This window comes from Excalfactoria chinensis, chromosome 19 (genome assembly GCF_039878825.1).
Source record: "Excalfactoria chinensis isolate bCotChi1 chromosome 19, bCotChi1.hap2, whole genome shotgun sequence".
Lineage (NCBI taxonomy): Eukaryota > Metazoa > Chordata > Aves > Galliformes > Phasianidae > Excalfactoria > Excalfactoria chinensis.
Window position 1 is genome coordinate 7,976,263 of NC_092843.1, and position 19,230 is coordinate 7,995,492.

The window sequence follows — 19,230 nt, forward strand, 5'->3', positions numbered from 1 at the left end:
TGTGGATATTCAGCACAGGACAGAACACTTTAGAAACTCAGCTTTTCAATTATTTTCTCTAATTTATTATTTGATAAAGTCTCAAACATTAATGAATAACCTTAGTGAAGACAAAGAACAAGTTCTAATTTTGAACAGTAAAATAAACCAGCTCAAATTCATCCTCAAGTTAAGTATATGTACAATATTGTAGTATGTAATTCTTAAAGAAATGCTCAAAGCTCGCACTATTTTTCTGGCCAGTATATATAAAAAAAGAATACAATCTAGTACAAGTATCTGATTAAGAAATCGGTACTATGCTAGTAGAGCTAACTCAGGCTGTGCAAAATCTGAGTTTGCTACAGTAGGGGAGAAGAGACACATGGTAAAAGAAGCTGATCAGCTTCTGTGAAGTGTTTATTTACTTCACACTGTCAAAACTAAAGACAGGGACATGACCACTGTCTGCACAGACATTGGAGGGGATAAACACCAGTCTGAAGCTAGCAGACAACACTGGAACAAGAACACATGGGGATAAAGTTACTCATAAATAAGTTTAGGCTGGAAATTAGAAAACAGTTCTAACCACAGAGCTGGGAGATTCTGGCAAAGTGTTGTGATGGAAATGTAGAGGGCAGTAAGAACAGAACAGATCCAACAAAAAGCCTTTACCAATGAAACAAGTTTGTGTAAAGGATGACATTGCAACAGCCAGACCAGCAGAAGTGGTCTCCTCCAGTCCTGTGCTCCACGGAAAGCATGCCACCTTTTGTGTCCGAGATGAAGTGATGTGACTGCAGTGGTAACTATGCACAGAAAAGTCAGAGCAACGAAAGGCTTTTCTGCGGTAGTTACTATGGGTCATACTTACAGCAACAGAGGCCCACTGCCATGCAAAACAGTGACTGGTTGGCATCTGACCATGAGCGACAGCAGCCAATAAGAATAGAAAATAAGAAGCAGAAGACAAAGCACCACCAATCAATGTCAGAGTTGACACTACAACACCCCTGCTATTTTCTCAACAGATGAACATACACATGTAAAAAGCAAGTTAAACAAGTTGTAGCTTTCAACTAACAGTATTTTTTGCTCGTTTTTCTTTCATATTAGAAGCCCAATAGGAGTATTTTCATGCATAATTTTAGGCCTTCTAAAAACAAACATCCAACACACTGTGACACAATTCAGAACATCAGTGAGCTAACTTGACACATCCAGAGTCCTACACAGAAAGATCAGAAGGAAATGCGGTTGTGTGAGAACTTACTGAATAAATCTGGATGAACTACAAATCTGAATTTACCCAAAATTTTTTCTAAGACAACCAAGAAAACTGACTTCATTTCACAACGGTTGCAAGATCTTTATCATTGATGCTGTCACCAAGACCAAACAGTCAACTTGCTCATCAGAAAGCAAGCAAGACAAATAAAATGAAGTAACAGTCATGCTAATCATGGTAAAAGCATTCCAGTTTTCAGAAATTAACCTCACATACAGAATGCTTCTGTTTTTCAGGTTAAACAGAAATGGAAATAATATCTAGCTATTCACACAGCAAGGAAGCTTAAAATGAATGGCTAGCTACAGAGGACAGCTACAGAATACTTCTACGTTGCCAGGTCAAAAGCAGCATGAAAAATAATTGGAGAAACATATATCACTAAGGCCCAGGAACAGGTTGCTAATACACCAGAACCTGGAAATTTCACAGAGCATGTATGGCTCTCTGTTGCTTTTTGGACTGTCATGTTCTTCCCCCCTCTAGTTTCCAGTCTAAAGTTAATGAAGAAAAAGCCAAAATGGAATGGAGACATGGGAAAGCAATAGGTTTGTGTTTTACCAACTTCTTAAAAGTCTTACCGGAGTCATACGAATTGCTGGATGTGCCCCACAGCCCTGAATAGCTTTGTGAAGTGTCTCACTAAACATGCTGCGAAGCTCCACGGAATGGCAGTACACAGCATCGATCCTGGGCCACCAGTCCAATGCAGACTAAGAGGAAAACACAGAAATGCTCAGCAGATACACTAGTTAATAATATGAGTTATGTTACAGTTTATCTGTGATTCTGGGACTGATTACACAATTATCTTAGATCTCTAAAAGTTACAAGAGGTTTTATAAAACAAATGAGTGTTTAATGCACTACTGCTGATACGTTAGTTTTTCATTTCAGTCTTAAATGAATTGTAACAGTGCAACGCCTCTAAGTTAGCTGCTTACTGCAGTTCTCCTTCTGAACAAACATGAACTCTAAAAGTTCAGGAAACAAGAGTAGATTTCAGGATACAGAGAGCTTGATAATACTTTAAATGCTCCACATGTGTTCAACTCATTCTTATACACTAAACAAAGTAGAAAAATTATACTCGAAGTGCTTGATAACATCTGAAAAGCTGTATTATTCAACATATTAATCATAAGAAAACAGCATTAATTTGAAAATGTACAAATATCATAGCAATATAACTATACTCAAAATAACTTCCTTATTTTTCCACCAGATACACCATCAGATCCACAGTTTTTTCTACAGTAGCACATTTTTCTCTCTTTGCCAAAATGCCTAATAATTTTTTTGGTTAAACACAGGGTTCTCATTATCATGCTGGGATAAACGAACTGGAATAACATTATGTATAAAGTCAGTAGGGCTGGTTGCTCAGCACTGACTGGTTCCATTTTCACAACGATGAGGAAAACCTCTCAAACAGAGAATCCAACCAGCAGACAATGCAAACTGTTTGCACATGCTTGGCTATTAACAAGCAACTCTTGTGGCACGGATTTAAATTGTATTTTATAGGTAGCTATAGATCTGAACAGAAACCACAGATAGCTGGGCTAATTAAACACTTCCAGAACTTACATTTGTGATTATTCGGTGGAGTGAATTTACTAATACATAATGAAATGTTGATGGGGAACTCTGTGCCAAGCAGATCTGCAATGAAAATAATACATAAAAGCCACTTATGGACACATTTTTTCTCTGACACCTTTCATATCACACTGAATAACATACTGGAGCCTTTTAATTAAACTGACAAAAGTGTCAAATGTATAGACACGAGAATAAGAAACTCTAACCGGCTAAGAAAAGACTTACAGAAACACAAAGTAATGTATCACTAAGGGACACTTACACAGCTGAAATTATTTACCAACTCCCAGCTGTTGTTGGCACATCTTTGATAATTTACAAGTCACTGACAGCATGCAGAGAATGACTTACCAGAACGTTGTGCTCTCACCTTAAAGTGTTGGTTATTATGCGGGTTTATACGGAAGCATGAAACTAAGCAGTCAATCATAAGGTCTACATCTGCATTCTGATTGCTTCTTGAAAAAGGTTTGCTTGGATTAAACAGCAAATTCTATGAACATTTTTTTTGTTAAAGAAAGAAGAAAAAAAAGAGACACCAAGATTATTCTTGTCTACTTTCAATACATCACATGGGGGGGGGAAAAAAACGAGCATGTATTCTACTCTAAAAATTACACTTCTTTTCCAACAGTATCTATCAATATCTACTGCTGTGACATGGCACCTTTGGGAAGCATTGAAGTAGTTAATAAATGACCCAAATGTCATGGCTTCAGCCATGGGGCACTAAATGAAGAAAACAATGCAGAATTTCAGGAGGAAGAAGCAGGGCATTAACAAAAATAAAAAGGGAGTGAAATTAAGAATTGCAACAACTCAATCAAATGCTGCAATTAAAAAAAAAAAAACAAACAAACAACAAACATTCCCTAAAGAACACCATGGATTTCATTTAAGGGGAAGTTTGAGGATTTAAAATTTAAATCTCTTCAGTGCAACTAGGAAACACAGTTTTACCTTAAGATCAACTACCATGGACTGCACTAGTAGGAAAATGACGGAATTATCCTCCCAGTTGATGTAGGTAGATGCTTTGCACAGTTTAACACAAGCAATAGCAGCACTTTCAGTCAGCTGTCTGCTCCCACTGTGGCCGGCAAGTGCTTTCCTGAGATTGTCCAGGAACAGTTTCTGCAGAATTCAAATGGGTAACGTTTATCACCAGACCTTTGGTAATCTGTGATCTGAGTTTTCAGAAACTGAAGCGTTAAACCAAATAACATTGTGTTTCCTGAATAGAAATCACAAATACCAAAATATTTTGCAAAAAAACAACTTGATGCAGCATTTTTGAGAAGCATTATCTGTATTACACATTCATGTTGGACCATCTAGGGCAACCAGAATGCAATAAAATTAGATGATTGTTTCCTTGTAATAGAAATGTTTGCAATTACATCAAATTCTCCTTCTGCAGGTATTGCAATTACAGAACACACATTACACACACTGCAGAAACCTAGAATGGTACAACACAGAGCAGCAAGAAGTGCTAAGCTTGCTACTGGTGGAAACAAGGGCACTGCAACACTGGGATTCAAGTCTCTAAGCAAACAGGCAAGTTTTGAAATGACATTATTTAGTACATACTAGCTGCATGAATTATTGACAATTAAAGAACGTACACCAGTTGAGAACATGAGAAGGGTGAAGAAATCTATACATGGAATTTTAATACACTTGAGATATAAAAGACGTAATAAAACAGAATACAGAATAAACAAAGACAAGCATCATCTAGAACTCAGAATTAAGATAATTTTCTTTTCTTACCTTGTTCATTTTAGTTTCCTCTACCACATCCTTTGCAATATCTTGAATTATCTCAGGACACAGGACCAGGAGTATGATTTGCAGTGGCCACACCGCTGCTTTACGTTTTGTGCTCTCTGCAAAGCCATCCACCAAGTCAAACAACTTCTCTGCACAATCTGCATAAAATATAACCTCAAGTTCAATACTGATTTTAATTACGAAAAGACAGGAATAAGAGAGCAGTGATATCTCTGCCTACACAGAAAAAAGTTCTGCTTTGCACACAACAAACATGCTACCCAACATAAAACGGGAGCCATTTAAAGCCGGGCTTATCAGAAAACATTCATTTTCATCCCTTTTGGACTGAAGATAAATACAGCTGATGCTCTCTAACATTTTTTGTTTTTAGTGTACCAAGAAAAAAAAATACACATGTGAAGACTTTGCATCTTTGGGGTTCTATTTCTTTGTGCTGTGAACCACAAAATGAATCTCTTTAGAAGTTGGGACAGGAAAGGAAGCAGAAATATATTCTTGCTGCCCTGAAAAAGGCTGACAGAAATTTGTTCTGACACGCAGGATGGACAAGAAGGAACAAAAGACAAAATGAATGTGGGGATGCCTTGTGGGAAAACAAAACCAACTAAGAATATCTGCAAACCCCTCATGACTTAACAGAAAAAAGTTAAAACCAACTTTTGAACAACGTGCAATGTCTCACCGGCCATATCAGTCTGTGGTGTTTGATACAGCTTTGTGAATTCATCAGGATAGTTTTCCACCCAGTTCCAAAAGGCCTGCAGATAACACAGAACATCTTTACAGTCCGGAGCTTAAGAAAACATATTTTCTGAAATTAACTATTTAAATAAAGATTTTAGTCTTAATTTTTAATAACTCAACATTTCTTGCATCAAAGGGAAGCACCAATGCATATTTTTACAATAAAATTCTGAATTACATATATTTTTAAGTTACAGAAAAACAGCAAATAAGCAATGAAACAGAAAATTAATAGTACTTGCCTTTTCAAGACTGTTGATAACAGCTAACTGAGCTACTTTCTTAAGGGCCTTGAACTTGAATACAGTCTCTGTAAAGGTAAAACATCTCTGCATTAAAGAGAAACTTAGTTCTGAAAAGCTGCAAAGGACATTTATTAAAAATGTGAAATGCAAAGCCTCACTTTTTAAATCAATACTTTAAAGCTACTTGGATACTTGTAAGTAGATTGTAAAAACGTATAGAATATTTGGACTAAGGAAGAAAAAGCTGAATGTATCAATATCGTTGTGTCATCTCTAACAACACATTCAGACATAAATATTTCAAAAAACAGGTTCCCATCATACCTTGCAAGAGTCGTTTTAGCTTTGAACAATCCACACTGATGTACTGTAGAAGTTCAATGTCATGAACATCAGCATTATCTTCTGAACAAACTGTCAGTTCCTGCAATCTAAAAATATGCAAAGTAAATTAACTTCTTCATACAATGTCAGATAGGTGTGTGCATACACCTACAATTCTATACATTTGCAGAGCAGCGGGATAATAAATAATCTCCACATCTCGTATGATCCTCTCAGATAAACTTATCCAGGTGTAGAAATAAAAGACAGATTTTGCAAAATTAAGTGTTTCAGCCTCATACTGAGAATAGATCCAAAAATACCAGTGGTAAGTCCCACAAGACACCAGTATCATCTGGTGACAGCTTGTTTACAGCCAAGATTTGACTAAAGCTGCCTGCTATCTCCCATACTGTAGCTGTAATCTTTTCATCCAAATTATTCACTTGATGGAGTCATGACACCTTTAGACTACCGTTCCTTAGCAGCAAGTCTTGCCCCAGCTAATTTCTCTACAGTAAAACAATGACTGATGCCAGTTAATAGCACAGAAGGGAGCTACAATCATGCTCTGTAAGCTGAAGCAGGTCCCTGTTATTTGGTGCAAAAGAACAGGATGAAGTTTAATTGTACCATTCTAAATCCAATGGCACCTCTTCTTAGTGTTGTACCGGATAACCTACTGAGCAACTCATCAGATACCAGGTCACTAATAACTAAATCATATGTTCTCACAAATTAGATCGCCATGTCTAGTTCCAAAGCTACAGATGTGTTTTCGACAAGGAATGCAATTTCTAGTACTACACACAAAAGCAGCTCTTCATTTCTTCAACGCCAGGGAAACTTAACAGCCCACGCTGGGAATGGGAAGGTCCCCACTGCAGTGCTTTTCGTGCCAAAAATCCCCCAGCTGCTGTACAAGGCCTAGAAACATTCCTAAACAGGAAGCACAGGTCAAAAGATCAGCAATGCTAACTGTCGGAAAGCTGACCCCTGTGGAGATCAGCAACAATTGGTCAAGTATTTAACTATTTCTGTGCACACCATCCTGAAGAGAAAAACAGGTTGGGGGGAAAAGCACTGCGTTACGGTCAAACTGATGCTAGGAAGAATTTTACAGCTTGAGAAGTAAGCCATGCTGCACACACGTGAATAAGTATGGATTCACAGATTAAACCCAAAGACTGTCTGAAAGTCTAAGCTGAAAAATATTTCCTATAAAAGGAGCAATAGAAATTGTTTCCTTTTCCACAAGCAACAGAACATAATTAACCTACTGAGTAAGACTACACCCTCCATATTAGCTGCCAAGGTTATGCTCTTGAAGCAGTTATTTAAGTAAAGGCTCTTTTCAAGTTTTAAAATACACAAAAAGTCATATAAATTATTTCAGTTTTATTTCTAAAAGGGATATTCTTCACATTTCATTGAGTATGTAAATCTTTGTTTCAATTAATTGGCATATTAATTACTATTCAGCAATAGAAGTGTGTGCAAAATGTACTCGTAATACACTACAAATTACATTGGCTGTAACAACATGTGATCAGAGGTAAGCCACTTCAGAAATCTCTCAAGAAATATCACTGTCAAATGCTGAATCTTAGAAAGACCTGGAGCACAGCAAGAAGAGCAAAGGATAGATGGAAACTTGGAATACTATAAAAGATTATGTTATTTTTACAGTAAATGCTGTGTGAGAAACTCTTTGTCAGAAGACAAATGGGTCTTCAACAACTAACAAACCACGCTCCAGTCCAGCTCTTTTGCCCCCTCAGGCATAAGGAAAGCTTAACATAATAACCTTCAAGCAGGAAAAGTGAGGAAGGGGAGGAGCCCTGGGGCTCCAACAGAGCTGTGGACAACCTGGAATTCTATTCTAAATTCATTAAAAATGGATACAGACCATTATGTTCAGTATCTCTTTTGTCCACAACACTTTACATCCACAACAGGTTATTCAACTTCAGCCTACAGCAATACATTTCTCTCAGTCACTGTTCCATTTTACAACAGAATTTAACTTGGACTTACAAAAGCAAGTAAAAAAGAACAATAAGCACAACTCAAGAAGTAAGCTGAGTGTAACCCAGAACAGATACGAAACAGGTACGTTTTCTCACGTGAAAGTCAAGTAAGAAATGCAGAGGGAATTTCACTAAATACTGTTTAAACAGTAAACATTTTTCAAAAATGAAAGGCTGCAGTTGATGAACAATGTTCCAGGCACTTATTTTCAGGTGTTCTAACACAGTGGCTAAGTGGAGCTACTGAAACACCTACCTGGTGGAAATGCGGCTGAACACAGCGTTAAAGTTATTGCAGCTAAGAGAAAAAAGAACCCCAGAGGCAGAATTGCGTAGTTCAGCTGCATGCTGGTTCCCTTCACGGTAAGTGTGGATGAAGTGGCAGATTTCTGGCAGCAGCTGTTTAACCAGCATAGTCTCGTCTAGTCGCATCGTATCCTTCGGTTGCTAAAAATAAACATTTGGTATTTCATGATATTCAATTTTCTAGGTTTGAAAGCAAAAAATGAAGCATCTGCCACTAGTAGCACAGGACTTGAATCTGGATTTCAAATCCCACTTGCAATGCTACCACTGACCACGGCGCAAGTAAGCTACGCAGAAAAGGATTCTTCCCATTTGAACAATAATCTGCATCATTCAAACCACGTCACAGTTTTGAATTAGTCTCCGAAATATGCAGAATGTGAAGTCAACCAATACCATCAAATAACATCAAATTCTCTTCTGAAGTAAATTATATTACCTTTCTGAGTAATGTCCTCTGTCAACATACGTAGAGCACTAACTCTGATGACTTAGAATGGTAGCCCAAAGGGCACAGACCCGTACTTCCCTTTTGGACAGTATTCTGACCCCTACACTTTAAACAGCAAATATTTTCTTAAATGAACTGAAAAAGAGGTGCTTCTCTGTTCCTCTTCCCTGGAATTGCTCTACGAGAGTCAGAAAGTGTCTCAACTTTCCTGTAAAAGAAAATTTCAATTTTTGCCAGTTTGTACAGCATGAGACATAAGGAAACTATTTACTAAAGAATCTGAAGTGAAACTTTGCTCTAGTAAGAACAAGTTTTAACAGAAGGGTCAACATTAAAGCTTTCTCAAACTCTACCAATGAATTTACCACAGGGAATTGGGAAGTTTCAGAGACTCCCACTTTGCTGACCTGAGCTCTGTTGCCATGAGAACTTGATGAAACATTGAGCAAGAACAGTGAGCAAGAAATAAGTCTGAAGATATCACAGAACACAACGCTCTTTGTGTAGGACTTTGGCTCAGCCTTACTATACATATACTGGCTCAATTTGTTCTCATTTGAATGGACAATGCAAGAAGCACCCAGAATATCTTTAAGCTGTTCAAGTATTATCATATATCAGGAAAAAAAACAGCATTGATGTTTCATGCAAAATGTGTGAAAGAAAATTTTAAAGAAATCAATTTCAGAAATTAAACAGGTTTTGGGGGGTCTCCTCTGATTTGCTATATGAAAGATGGAAAATGAACTCAAGGAGGTATTTACTTCAGCTCTTACAGCCGTACTTTATTATGCAAAATGCATTTACCTGGACCTTCTGTGAATTCTGATGAATCCACTGTTTTGCTACTATAAGCCTGACAAACCGAATCACAACAGTTATTACCTTATAAAGAAAGAACTTTCAAAAACAGAGAAACAGCAAGAAGCTTATATCATTTCATGATTTTCAACTAGGAACACAGCTTTAAAAAACTCCCTTTCTTATTAAAGAAATAAACCACAGACTTGCAAATTTTTTTCACAGTGAAATTTGGCTTTGCAATTACACAGTTTAGCACAGTAAGCTGTACAACAGTCAACATCCCAAAGGTAACAGCAAACTGCCTTTCAGCACAGCTCTGACTGGAAGCCCGGGACCAGACTCCCAGTGGAAGTTTGAACAGTTAATTGATGTAAACTAGGAAGCACCTGCAAAAGTAAGTTTTAGAGTAGTGATAGCAAAGTTTCTACTATAAGTGCAATGACACAAAACTGAAATAAAATTACTTCACCAAATGAAACTCACAAGAGACTTGAAGTGGAATGTGGCACATGCATTCATAGTCCTGCAGGAAATCTAGCTAAGCTAGATAACCAAGTCTAATTCTTTACCTGTGTTCCCCTTGTTACCCCAGGTTGCATCTGCTTCACAGAATACAGCTGTGAGAAATTTTCTAACAAACTACTACATGAAAATCATTATTTATAACTCCAGAAATCAGCTGAGCAGTGAGAAGGCCAAGTTCACGGGTTTGCCTGAATCTATTTAGATGGAAAAATATTTCTAATCACTATCACTAAATTTAGGCAGGAAAAACAGCCCACAAATCCTTAATTTATCACTTATGCAAATAACTTTCACATATGTAAAATTCTAGTCTTTTTAAAATAGCATTAATTCTACTTTGCTCTAAATGAGCCGAGTTTTATTCTTTGTACCAGTAATAACTGACAGGCAGGCACTTGACTTATTCTCTCATAACTCACTTGATACCAGGCTTATCCAAGTCTACTCACCCCTGCTAGACATTTTTCCAGTGTATCCAAGATAATCAGTTGAGACAGATATAAGTTCTTTTCAGCAGTTTCTCCAAATATTCTCTGGAGGAATAAAGGATATGCATCAGAGTGGCACAAATTTGACTTGTAACACATTAATATTACAGAGTTGCATAGAAAATTATGGCTCCTTTACTGCTCTAAAGTGAAGTTCAGAAACGTAGCCAGTAAAAAAATAATAAACTGATTAAAATAAGAAATCAAAACCCTATTGCTGAAGAAATATCTTTGTTTAGTTTGCAGTGCCAAATCTAATACAGAACAAGCAGTTACTGCAGAATAAGAGCGGAGGTGCACTGCAGCCCCTTGCCTTCATCAGACCTGTAAACTATTCAGAAATGAAGGTTACACCTTTTCAGAAACTATTTTGGTACCAATTACTGCTGACTCTTTTCCAATTATGTATTTCATTGCCAACTTCTTACTTAACAGAAATGATGTTGCAACAAATCTATATCTACAAGCTTATTCAAGTGCTGCTAAATTTGCCACAGACCACAGGAAGAAACACGAGACTCCAAAAAGATGCCACACTTCAGAACCAGGATGGAGGTAGAGATCCATCCAGCATTTAAGCTATCACCCAATTGTATTGCTGGTAGTGGCTGATTCCAACAATACGAAGACAGCAGAACAATGCAGAAAAGATTTAGCCAGAACTGTATGGATACCACTGCCAGAGTCCACAACCAACTTAAAGCTGTCCAAAGCAGGTTCCCCTCAAACATTTCACACTGCTCAAGCGGTTGGCTCAAAACTAATTGCAACTTTTGGCAGAATGCAAACCCTACAGACCTTTTTCTCAATACCTTTACAAATAACACTGATTTGCACAGTAGCTTTCTCCACCTGCAGCACCTTTCCAGGCAACAGAAAGCACCTCCCAGCAAGTGGTGCATCCCACCAGATTGCACAGCTTGTACTTAAATACTGTTCAGCGGCCCAGAGGACTGTTCCCTTAGCTGCCTACAACCCTTCCAGCTACAGACCCTTCCCATGAATAAGAGTACTACTTCCCTTAACCACCACCCTCCCTTGGACTTCTCCGCCACAGCTATCTCCCCACCTTCACTTGTGACACAGTGCTGTTGCTGAATGTGATTGCATGAAAAGAAAGCACGTAAGAGTAAAAAGCAGTCAACATATTGACTGAGCTTCAGTGACTCTTTGCTATATGCAAATGTGAATAAATAAAAATCATTTGAGAATCATCCAGCAATCCAAAATGAGAGAACTTACCATGTTATTAACATTTTTTAAAATATTAGTGAGACCACTGATGACCAGAGAGAACTTGTACTTGGAAATGTTGATGAGACACTCCTTGTTGTGCTCCGTGCTGACTTTGGTGTGTGTATTCTGCTGGCTGGCCTTTATTGGAAGCTACAAATAGAGATAGTAGTATGTATGAGCTTTCTTGCACTGAAATTTACATCATTAGAGATGGATTAAGTAAGACACCAGGAACAACCTTAAAACACGTTCTATCAAACAGACACAACAAATCCACAACAAATGGATTATTTCAGTTTCTCTGCACTTCTCTTCCTACTAGAGACGTCTTCACCATGGTAATATCAGCAAGCCAAAACAAGAGGAGATGAAGGTGAAGGTGTACAGAGGGAGGTGAGCTGCAAGGAGACCAGGGCAGTTCTAAGTGACCCCTGCCTGGAACTCAGGGATGCCCAGAAGGAGCCCCAGGGGCCCAATGTGAGCCTCAGCTGCAGGCAGAGCTCAAGGACAGGGAGCCCCACGTCACCCCCTTCAACACCCCACACTGACAGCTAGGCTGAAGCGCAGCTTTTCCAGAGTTATAAGATGACTGGACAAAAGTGAGAACATCCTTCATGTTGTACCCAGATCTTTCCAGGGTCACAAAGCAGTCACTTCCCAAGCACACAGCCACTGCCCTCTGCTTCTGCATCGCAGTCAGTCAGTTACAAAACATCACACAACGCGAAAAGCAATAATCCGTAAACATTCATTTTACTGAGGATTTTTATAAAGTAATCAAAAATGGGAACCAAAAAAGCAATCAGCATTGGCGTCTCTTTCCATACATTATGTGTCACTTCTGTTTCCTAGTATGACTTGGGAATTCCCCATCCACAGAAACTTTAATCAAATGCCGCCACTAGTTTTAATGCTGGCCGGAGCTCCCAGTAAGGGTGTATTCTGAAGGACCAATAGCTCAAAATGAACACCACACTGTTTTTGCAAGAACTGTAATGAAGAATGCAAAACTTGAAACATTTTTCTTACCAAGTTCTGATCTCATCATTAAACACAACCAATTTACACCCACACCTCCCATTTGTAGGGAAATGCACCTCTTTAGCACACTATCTAGCTTTTATGCCTGAGAGCAATTTCCTCTCCACATAAATTGCAGTTCAGCCAGAGTCCAACTATTGGTTCTTTTGGGTACCACAGGTTATGATCAGAACCGCCACTGTCCGCATCCAGAAATGACTGCAGTGCCACACTGGGTGCCCGTCCCAGAAGCAGACACAGTAAATGCCACCAAGGAGGTCCCTGAGGAACGCCTTGGTCAGGTCAGTGGCTTTGGGATCCCCAAGCCCAGCACTGCACCCTGAGCACACGGCCAGGCAGCATCGCTGCCACCTGCACAACTGCGGGGCAGCTGCGGCCGCACACACCTCCACCCCTCACACAATCCTGACCTCCAGAGCGCGGTGCTTCCAGCAGTGCAGTGCGTTTCAGCATGTTCATTTCAGAACTGGAAACGGCGCATCAAAGCATTTATGACTCAGGCTTTGTTTTCATTGCTAGATGTTATTTTTACAATATATTTTCGGAAGTCATTAGTGGAAGACAGATACATTTAATTAAAAATTTCGGCATTACTCGTACTTTTATTGAAATTTTGAAGTCCGTGCTGACAACGGCAGGAAAGCTCAATACCACCGAGTGATGGGACAGCTCAGAAGTGCCTCTCCAAGAAGCGTGTCAGATCCAGTTCTGCGTGCTGCCATGCAATGGAAACATCGCGTTACACGCTTCTGAAGCTTCCTGCCACAACAGCCACTGCAGCAAGGTCACTTAGAAGTAAAGCTGCTTTTTATACTGCCTTTTGAAAAAGGAAGCTACACAAAAAGGAAATATTAGCATGGAATTTTTTTTAGATTCCTCAGCTATTTCCTCTGTGCTTTGACATGCTGGAGCACTTTCTGCACCCAACCGAAACGCAGCGCTGAGCAGATAGAAACTACTCAGCTTCCATAACAAAATCCAATCTGAACCTCACAAGAAAAGTCCAAAGTACCTTCCCTTACTTTCTTAAATGTTATTCTAGGAAAAATACAGACTGGAAATGGATAACATGTACAGCTTTTATTTAAACCAGGAAATAAAGCACAAGGCTTCTATATAACATGAGTTTCCAAGCATGAACACAGGCATCATTTTGAACTCATCCCAGCTTGGCACAGGATGGTCACTGTGCTCTCATTCAACTGTTCTCACCATTAAAGTAGGATGCAATAGTCAGCAGCCTTATGAAGAGCACTGGGACACACACAACCCACACAGAGGTGTGCTATGATACAACCCGCCTTCCTCTCAGCAGTATGACAAAGCCAGATTTAGGTGTCAGATCACCTACAAAGGACAGGGGAAAATGGCATTTTGCTACACGACTGGCTTTCCTTTATGAAGCTGGCAAATCAAATATATGTAGACTGAATCTGGAATCCTTCCAGCTATCAAGTTCTAAATATTTTAAGATGAACCGAAACAGAATCTTGCTGCCATAAACAAGGAAAAGCCATTAAATAGCTGAGCCTGACAGTGGCAGTAAGAGATGCAGTAAGAGAATACAAGCCCCTCCACATCCTGAATTCAGAACAGAAGTAATCCCGTATTCCAAGTACTGCTCATACTAGGAAAGCAAATCAGGAGTAAGTACCAAACATAACATCCAGAGCAAAAGCCACCAGTGCCATTCTTAACAGCATAAAAATATACCTACAATTTCCATTTCAAAGTTTATTGGAACTTCTTCATTAGGCTGTAATGCACAGCTGTATTGTGGAGACTGAAAGCATACACAGCACCATTACTTCTTCAGCATCACCAGTTAAAAATCAACAGACATCTCCCTCTGAAACTATAAACATGCACTGCACCACCTTCTAAAAAGTCTGAATTCAGTAGAAGTACCTCATAACTGAGCCTTCTGAAGAACGGGGAATTTCAACAATAGTTTACAGACGCTGCCCTTAAAATTTTCAAACAGTTAACTAAGGGTTTGTACCATGATCAGATGCCTATTTCCCTACTTAAACAAGGAAGGATCATCAAACCACTTTGCTGCTTTTCAGCAGCTGACGAATGGACACAGGTAACATCTGCTGCACGTGGGCCATTCCTGCAGCTGTTCTGCAGGTCACATCTGCACACAACAGCAGCTCTGTAGAAACACTTTACATACGCTGGTTTAGCAAGGTAAGACCAAAGCTGCTTCAGGTTTATGTTAGGGAGAGAGGAAGCAGCAGCTCCGTGCTGAAGCCAGCCCAGTGCCACAGCACAGTTTGCTTCGCAGGACCTCTGAAATATTTTTTCAGAGTAGCTGCAGAAAAATCACTCCACTTTCTGCACAGCCTGGTCCTCCTTGTAGCAAAGGGCCCCACTGCGCCCCAACAGCACGGCCAGCACAACTTACACAAATTACTTTGAAATCCCTTCAAATATGAACTTCTTACTACTAGTGGTTTCTTAACAAGCTCAGATGAAAAACAACAATGAAGAACACAAAGCCAGTGCCTGCAGCGAGTGCTTCTTTGGGTCTGCAATTCTGTACAGATTTCAAATGCCACAGAGAGAAGCAACAGGAGGAGGGAAGATCTGCTTTAATGTAATGCCTTTTAATGAAAGTTAAGGGGGGATCATTCCTAATGGCATTCAGTTTTCATAGAAGCTTTCTTAACTGAAAGTAATCATATCTCAAACTCCGCATGGGGAGACTAAACCATAACCTACAGAATAAAGGGCTTCTTCCATTGAAGTATATCATAATTGTTTAAATTACCACACGTTTACACCGGATCGATATTTCTATCTGATAGTCTTTAAGACAGCCCAGATTTAACTGTGTTAAAGCGAGATTTCCTTGCTAAGTGCAGCAGAGCCACCTCTGTGATTCTGTGATTTCACCGCTGCATCAGCCTTCCATTGACTTCAGTTGTAACGCATTAAAGAACTCTAAAAAATTACAGCACATAGAATTGAAAGTGAACATTTCCAAAGGAGAAAAGAGACCATTTTATTCTTACAAATTCCTGGACATGTCTGAAATAAGGGATCTTCACTAAAGCACAGCCCAGATTCCCGGTGCTACTGCAGCCTATTTCCGCCCAGCGCATGAAAGTTTGGAAAAATATATTAATAGCTGCTACATACAAAGCATCTTAATTGATTGTGAATGCACTGTACAAGAAATGGGATCTAATCTCACACGTACAATCGCTTCTTCCTGCACCAGCTGAAACCTTCAAGCAGTCTTCAAGGGTAGCTCAACACAGCGCGCTGCAGCAGCTGAAGTGTCAGAATTGAGTGCAGATGGGCAAAACCGGCACTAGCTTGGAAAAATGCATCCAGCCAGTCAGCCCTTGGTTAATTCATAAAACTATGCTTGCCATTCATTGTAGGCCGAGAATCATGCACACAAAAGCAGATTTTGGTTAAAGCGTCGTTTAAAACAATAAACAAGAGTAGACAAGAACAAACTGGTCTGCACTGATTTTGGCTGTTTTCAGTACAGATCAGTTTGTTGTTCATCTGTCTTAAAATGAATGAAAAGACTGTCTGTACATTTTGGAGGAAGATGGTTACATTTCCTTCCTCTGTAAAAGAAGGAATAAACCTTGAAAACATTTGTCCTCTCCCCTGCAGAAAACAAAACAACTCACAAGTTAAACCAACACAACTCCCCTTCCTTACTCAAATCGGATGATAACATAACGTGGAGTGGCATTCTGGCTCCCTCAGTGCTGCATCTAAAGGTCCTGCACGCAGAAGGGCAGACACACTATGCAAGGGCTCAAAAACGCATTATCATCACTAAAATGACACGCACCGCATCCAGCACATTTTGATTAATTAAAACTTAATTTTCAAATGAGCGATCAAAGCCATAAGTCAACAGCTTAACAAGCACATGATTACCCAGTAATGACACAGAAGTCAGCAGCTACAAGAAGCATGTAAGTAGCACCACTGATTCAGAATTCATTTAGCAGCAGAACGCTGCCCTTTGAGGATTCTTTTAAGAACAGAGACACTTTTCCACCCAAAGATCACTGCCAGGCAAGGCAAGGCAGCGGGAAGAGAAACCAAACTGAGACCTGAACTGCAATTAATAAACGTGAAAACTTCCGATAAAAAACAGACATTAATATATCGCCTCGCTGCTTCATTCACTAGTTCATAATGCGTAAAAAAATATTTGCACTGATTAAAGCATTCAATAAACTGATTAAAATATTGCAAATAAAGCCCATCATCAAAACTATCCAATGAGCACAACAGTCAAAACTGAGTCTGATGTAGATTGTCCCTGCAACTCCAATATTATAGCATCTCAAAAAGCAGAGCAGCTTCCTTCCTGTCAGGAGAGGATTCCTCCCACATACCTTGCTGCAATTATTCTGTAAAATGTGCAGAAAAATACTTCTGTTTTAAAAGCTCAAGTTCTTAACTCCTAACAGATGTTGGCAAGCCCAGTTCCACAATATACATAACAAAGCAAACGACAATGCCTTGGGCTTTTTAACACCAGTACACAAAGAAACATATTCTAGCAATACTGGGAAAATAATTAGTACCAAGCCTTTAAAGCCTACGGAGAAAATCACCTATGATTCAAGATAAGGTGGTGTGTGGAAGGGGAGGGGAAAGCAGGGAGAGTACATTGGCCAAGCAACTACCATGTCCAAAATGTATATAAAAAATCTGCATCGTTTTAAAGTCAATAGACAAAGCTTTCCTTAAATTTCATTCACAGCAGTTTTAAAATAAATGTAAAATAGAGCAGCTTATTTCCATGCAGATAAGCTGCCATCTCTCCACAGGTTGTCCAAAGCCAAGCGTCACCATCAGGGACACACGGCTCAGGCAGGTGAACAAAAACCAGGGCTCAGAACCCATCCTATGCTTTAACCCAGTGCTGGGCTGAGCCCTCAGAGAAGTGCCTTTGGTGCCATGAGGGATGTGCTCACAGCACAGACAAACGAGACACAACAGAAACCGACCTCTCAGACTCAACCCAGCGCACACTTACGTGTCAGGAAAGCATCCTGGGAGTAAAAACGCCAAGCTTAAGCACCAGGCTTAGCCCTGCTGGGAAGTCACGCCACCTAATCCCAGTAAGCAGTTTCTTCATGTGGATCAGAGACAAAGTCCAAGGCCTACAAATCTCTCCTTCTTCCATTGAGAAAACCCTTCTCTCAGCTGCTGACACTGGCTTTTGTAAACAGAAGCAAATATCCCTCACTGCCACAGCTTGGGGAGCTGCTCCATCCCTTAGAACAGCTCCCCGCACCGGGGGTGAAATTTCACACCCATGTTCACCGTTAAGTGATGGAGAAGGCAGAATTGCCTGAGCAGCTCTCCAGCCGCCCTCCTTACACTCGTTTGAGACGCTTTACTCCTTTCCGATGAACAAGATGATGGAAAGAGACAGAAACCCCGGCGGCATCCACAAAAGACGAACACGTTTCTGGGAGAGGTGAGAGCAGAGCTGAGGCAGAACCGGGCACCTCGGCCCCCCCTGCTCTACACGAGCAGCGGCTGAGGCGGCCCCAGGCCGTGGCCAGGCCCGGAGACGGGAGCACCACTGGACTCCCGGGCACGGCTCCACCCAGGCCCACGGACCCGCACGAGGGGCGCCGGGCCGCGCTCCATCGGCGCCGGGCGAGCCGGGCCCGAGCAGAAGAGCAGAGGCGGCAGGCAGCGCTGCTCTCGGCAGACCCCCGCCCCGGGGCCGCGGCTCTCCCCCGCCGTTCGCCCGCTCCCGGCCCCCCGACCCCTGCGCCGCCTCCCCCTCCCCGGGGCCGCCCCCTCTACCTGCTCGTCGAAGCGGTTCACCACGGCCTGCACCCACTCCACCGGCTTGTGGGCCGCCATGTCCCCCCGCCCGCCCGGCCGCGGCGGGGGGCGGATCCCCGCGGTGGGGGGAGGGGGGGCGGGGGAGGCGGCGGCAGAGGAGCGGGGCGAGGGGAGCTCTTCGTATCCCTGGCGCGCTCCGGGGCCCTCAGCTCCCCGCAGCCATCAGCGCGCAGGGCCCGCCATGACACCACACCGGAAGCGGGAGCCCAGGCCGCCCCCGCCCGCCCGAGCAGCAGCGCCACGGCCGCCGCGCCAGGGGGAGCGCCGAGACACGGCGGCGGGCAGCGCCTGCGCGGCCCCGGACACGCTCTGCGCATGCGCACCGCTTGCGCCTGCGCTGTGGCCGAACGTGCGCTGAGGGGCGGAGCGGGACTGAGAGTCGGGAGGTGCGTGAGTGTGAGTGTGAGTGTGAGTGAGTGTGTGTGTGTGTGTGTGTGTGTGTGTGTGTGTGAGAGTGTGTGTGAGTGTGTGTGTGTGTGTGTGAGAGTGTGTGTGTGTGTGTGAGTGA

At 41.3% G+C, this 19,230-nt stretch overlaps 1 protein-coding gene across 5 annotated transcripts in view; it reads right to left on the reverse strand.

The window, feature by feature from the left end:
• Window positions 1-19,006, reverse strand: part of NF1 (neurofibromin 1) — an 84,255-nt gene extending 65,249 nt beyond the window's left edge. For 3 of the 5 annotated variants that reach the window (XM_072353788.1, XM_072353791.1, XM_072353786.1), the window contains exons 1-13: window positions 18,681-19,006; window positions 11,835-11,978; window positions 10,554-10,637; window positions 8,275-8,465; window positions 5,989-6,095; window positions 5,662-5,729; window positions 5,358-5,433; window positions 4,652-4,809; window positions 3,836-4,009; window positions 3,246-3,368; window positions 2,861-2,935; window positions 1,852-1,983; window positions 857-901 (exon numbers count right to left, since the gene is read on the reverse strand). In XM_072353788.1, the coding sequence (XP_072209889.1) occupies window positions 857-901; window positions 1,852-1,983; window positions 2,861-2,935; window positions 3,246-3,368; window positions 3,836-4,009; window positions 4,652-4,809; window positions 5,358-5,433; window positions 5,662-5,729; window positions 5,989-6,095; window positions 8,275-8,465; window positions 10,554-10,637; window positions 11,835-11,978; window positions 18,681-18,740 (1,437 nt within the window). In that variant the 5' untranslated portion in view covers window positions 18,741-19,006. The remainder of the gene's footprint in view (window positions 1-856; window positions 902-1,851; window positions 1,984-2,860; window positions 2,936-3,245; window positions 3,369-3,835; window positions 4,010-4,651; window positions 4,810-5,357; window positions 5,434-5,661; window positions 5,730-5,988; window positions 6,096-8,274; window positions 8,466-10,553; window positions 10,638-11,834; window positions 11,979-18,680) is intronic. The other 2 variants (XM_072353789.1, XM_072353787.1) reach the window with 1 other exon arrangement.
• Between the last annotated feature and the right edge of the window lie 224 nt (window positions 19,007-19,230).